The sequence below is a fragment of the Embiotoca jacksoni genome, unplaced genomic scaffold (assembly GCF_022577435.1).
Source record: "Embiotoca jacksoni isolate LCO1_2020_lvr unplaced genomic scaffold, fEmbJac1.0.p SCAF_5, whole genome shotgun sequence".
NCBI classification, from domain to species: Eukaryota; Metazoa; Chordata; class Actinopteri; family Embiotocidae; genus Embiotoca; species Embiotoca jacksoni.
In genome coordinates this window covers 7,327,751-7,331,618 of record NW_027185403.1, presented here as the reverse complement: position 1 = coordinate 7,331,618, position 3,868 = coordinate 7,327,751, and the positions used below count along the sequence as shown (strand labels likewise).

Below are 3,868 nucleotides of genomic sequence, written 5' to 3'. Positions count from 1 at the left end.
CTTACTGTTAGTGGTGAAATGCAACCAAATCTATTAATTTGTGTGCTGTTTGTTGCACTTCATTGTTAAATTACTTTAAACTTATAATTTATCACATTCATTTCAGAGATATAGTTATGATTTATTCACTTATTTTACATACAAAACATGATCAATTTGATATGAACTATGAACTATTGATATAAAGTTAAGAACAGTTCAAATTGGCTTAATCTCGACCAGATGCAACATTAAAATGCTGCCTATGTGCCATTTCATCGGTAATGAAAGGCCACTATATTCATATATACGATAGTGTTGTAAAATAGTCTTCGAATTTCATTTAGTTACATTTGAATGCTGGATTTTACGTGAAATTACATTTATACCGTTTCATTTCCGTACTTAAATATCAGCAAACACTCTTGAACACTATCTTTGTTGTGATTATTACCAAAGAAAAAGCTGTATCAATATATATTACCTTGGCATTTATTAGACTTTCTAGAGTGGCATCCACGAGAGATTTATTCAAATAAAATACTTACAAAAATGATGGCTCCTAGCAAGGAACCAACTGTAGCTCAGTAAAAGCCTCGGGAGTCTTTTGGGTGATGCACCAGCGGCACTTCCGGTCCACATGTAAACGCTGCAGCTTGAATGCAGATGACAGATTAAAACCGTCTGTGTATCGTTGAATTTGTGAGTTTTCTCAGACTTTTCAGCCTCCGTCTGTAAACATGAAGCTGCTCACGCACAACATGTTGACGTCTCACGTGAAGGGAGTCACTAAAGGATATCCGCTGCTCATCAAGGTAAACCGCGAACACCCCAGCGGGACTAATGCTAACACCAGCTCAGCTTTTTAATGTCCTGCGTTTTAACGGAGTTCTGGAATATGAGCGCGTAAAAGTTCCGGTTTGGTCTCTCTGGCTGATTATTACACATGACATCATTATAGTGTTAATACCGAAGTATGACGCAGCATCAAATGGAAATACTCGAGTAAAATACGAGTACCTGAAAATTGTATTTCAACACAGTACTTGAGTAAATGTACTGAGTTACTTTCCACCACTGCGTTGTGTTGCGACACAAAAATAGAAACGCATCTTTTTTTTTTTTATAATTAATTCCAGCACAACAACACCTTTTAACTATAACCACCCAGTTACAGACATTGAATGTACACGTTTTTTTTTGTTTATGTCACCTCAAACTGAACATCATGAGCTTTATGAAGACAGATGTTGTGGCACCCTCAATAATTCCCTCAAGGGGATGAGAAACGTTTTTTTTTTTCCCTAACATTTTATATTAAAAGATTTCACTAACATCCTAAAAATCCGACGCTTCACTTTGATGTGACAGCGCACCGTTCCTGGAATTAAAAAGCATTAATGACTCGACAAGTTGCTTTGTTTCTTCCCCTTGCTGTGGTCTCTGTGCAGGCGACTGAGGTGAAGGTGAACGAGGTGGAGTTCAACCCTCAGTTTGTCACGCGGATGATCCCCAAACTGGAGTGGGACGCTCTGGTGAAGGCTGCGGAGGAGGCGAGTCAGACGTCACCACACACTGTCGAGGAGACACTGCAATATCTCACATGAAAGAGGTTTATTCTCTGATTTGAAAACATCGATCGATTCTAAATCAAGGTCGCACGTTCTGAAACATTGGTTTGTATTTGGGCGTTTTACGTCCTCTCAAAAGCTTAAAGACGACTGAATTCTCCGTGACGTAAACAATTGAGGGGCTGCGTAGAGAGTAAACTGTTATTTTATTTCAACTGTTTTAATTACAGGAGTTTGGTCTCGGTTTCAGTTGTTTATAAAATATGTCAAACGCTGCATGCACGGTACCTGTGAACGTTGGAGATGAATGTAGGAAAGAAATCTTTACTTTAAACATAAAGGAGCGAATCTATGGAAAAACACAGATGACGGGTGTAAACATTATCAACATATGCACGTGTATTATTATGCAGCAGGTATAAATATTGGAGAATAGTTGCATAAACTATTGCCCTATTTCCTCCTTTGCCTTATTAGGACACACGTCTGTTTTTACCACCGGGTTTAATTAACAAATAATTAGATCCGAGCAGGCTGTATTGTTTTGCTCAAGGTCTGTTCTCCACCTGTCAGATTCAGACAAACGCGTGTTTCTGCTGAATCTGTCAAATTGATGACAGACTGGGCCTCTGTTGAATCTCAAAGTCTAAGGACATACTTAAAACGTATAAAAAAAAAAAAAGAGTAAAACATGACGGAATGATTGTATATGCAGCCGTGTTATGATCTCTCCTCCCTCCACAGTTGGGTCATCGGCAGGACCTGCCGGGTGAGCTCGCGCCAGAATACGAGAAAAATGAGGACTTCCTGAAGAAAGTGCACCGAGTGCTGCTGGAGGTAAAGAGCTCACGCAGCTTCCTGTCAGTCCTCACAGCCGTGCGTAATTGTATTTCTGGTGAATGTAGTTCAATGTGCTCTGCAGCCGACAACTATGTTCAATTAACCCGCTGTCATTTCTTAAATAATGGATTCATTCTCTTATTTAAAGACCTCTTCAGTGATACTTTTATTTCTAACCTCGTTAACGTATTCATGCAGCTTTTCTGAATAAATAAAGAGAAAGAAGCAGTCCAAAGTTCCACAGCAGGTTGGGTGGACGTACAGGTGAGGACTGTTCATTGAACCGCTCGTACTTTATGAAGAAAATGTGCAGAGCTGCAGTTAAGCTACTTTACGGCTTGCTTACGCTTTTCTTGGGGGGGGAGAAAACATCCATATATTTTACTTTGCTGAAATGAGATGAGTTTCAGGAGTTTAACCAATGCCGGGAGGAACGTTACAATCATGACACTAAACAGACACTAAAATGCATTCTTTGGATCCTGGACGTCTGACCCGTTCGTTGAATGCATTTCTGCAATCACTGCGTTCATATTACAAGCAAAGCCTTCAAAGGAACAGCTGTAAAAGAGCGAATTCATTCTTCGGAGCGAGAGACGACTATTTGTACTATTTGATTCATCATTAATGTGTGCGAGGAGCCAACAGGATGTCAGCCAGCTCAGTTTGCAGGAATCCTGTTCACACATGAGATCACCTCTTTTAGATGCACAAAATGGTGGTCCCTTGGTACGGGCCATGATTCGGTACACCGTGCACACCTGAAATATTGGTTCGGACTAAACTGAAGTCTGAAGCTTTGGGCCAAACGAGGAAGGTGTGCAAAAGGCTTAATACACACGGAACTAACCAGCCCCAAAGCAGAAATATAGTGACAGGGGTGTCCGTATACCTTTGGCCATATTTGTCTCTGCGGTGACATCTGGTGGTGATCTCACACCTCGCGCCTGTGTGCGTGCACGTGTTGCAGGTGGAGGTGATCGAGGGCTGTCTGAAGTGCCCTGAATCCGGTCGAGAGTTCCCGATCTCCAGAGGAATCCCCAACATGCTGCTGAACGACGACGAGGTGTAGACGGCATTCTCAGCGGTTCTCGCACACAAACCTCCAAACTGTCACTCAGATGGGACGGCGTGTTCTCAGAGGAGAGAGAGGTCGGACTCTGGTTTGAGTTGGTGCCATGAGAAAACAGGCCGCACTGTTTGCTTGATTGTAGTTATGATTTAAGTGGCGGATTCTGCCAGTGGAGGGAAGTGATTTGAAGAATAACAGATGGAAATGCTTCCCGAGAGTAACCCCCCCTCCTCCACAGTGGTTTTATCTGTATTTATTTTTGTGCTCTTTGTTTTTCTTTTTTTTTCTTTTTCTCTGTCTTTTTTTTTTTTTTTTTTTCAATAAAACTGTCCAAATTTTCATGACAGCAAAAATCGTTAGCTTTCTGTGGAAAATATGGATTCAGTTATATTGCAGATGTGCTTGT

The 3,868-nt window shown here is 41.1% G+C and overlaps 1 protein-coding gene across 1 annotated transcript; it reads left to right on the top strand.

Annotated features, from left to right (window-relative positions):
* The first annotated feature begins 601 nt into the window (after window positions 1-601).
* trmt112 (tRNA methyltransferase activator subunit 11-2) lies at window positions 602-3,801 on the top strand. The gene is made up of 4 exons (XM_069170926.1): window positions 602-794; window positions 1,431-1,532; window positions 2,295-2,387; window positions 3,361-3,801. The coding sequence occupies exons 1-4, from the start codon at window positions 720-722 to the stop codon at window positions 3,460-3,462; spliced, it is 372 nt and encodes a 123-aa protein (XP_069027027.1). The 5' UTR covers window positions 602-719; the 3' UTR covers window positions 3,463-3,801.
* The last annotated feature ends 67 nt before the right edge of the window (window positions 3,802-3,868 follow it).

What these genes read in the sequence shown, in the direction of transcription:
- trmt112 (XM_069170926.1), top strand. Translation starts at nt 720, where the DNA reads ATGAAGCTGCTCACGCACAACATGTTGACGTCTCACGTGAAGGGAGTC. An exon ending in GATATCCGCTGCTCATCAAG is followed by an intron (nt 795 to 1,430) that starts GTAAACCGCGAA and finishes GTCTCTGTGCAG; the next exon opens with GCGACTGAGGTGAAGGTGAA. An exon ending in TGGTGAAGGCTGCGGAGGAG is followed by an intron (nt 1,533 to 2,294) that starts GCGAGTCAGACG and finishes CTCCCTCCACAG; the next exon opens with TTGGGTCATCGGCAGGACCT.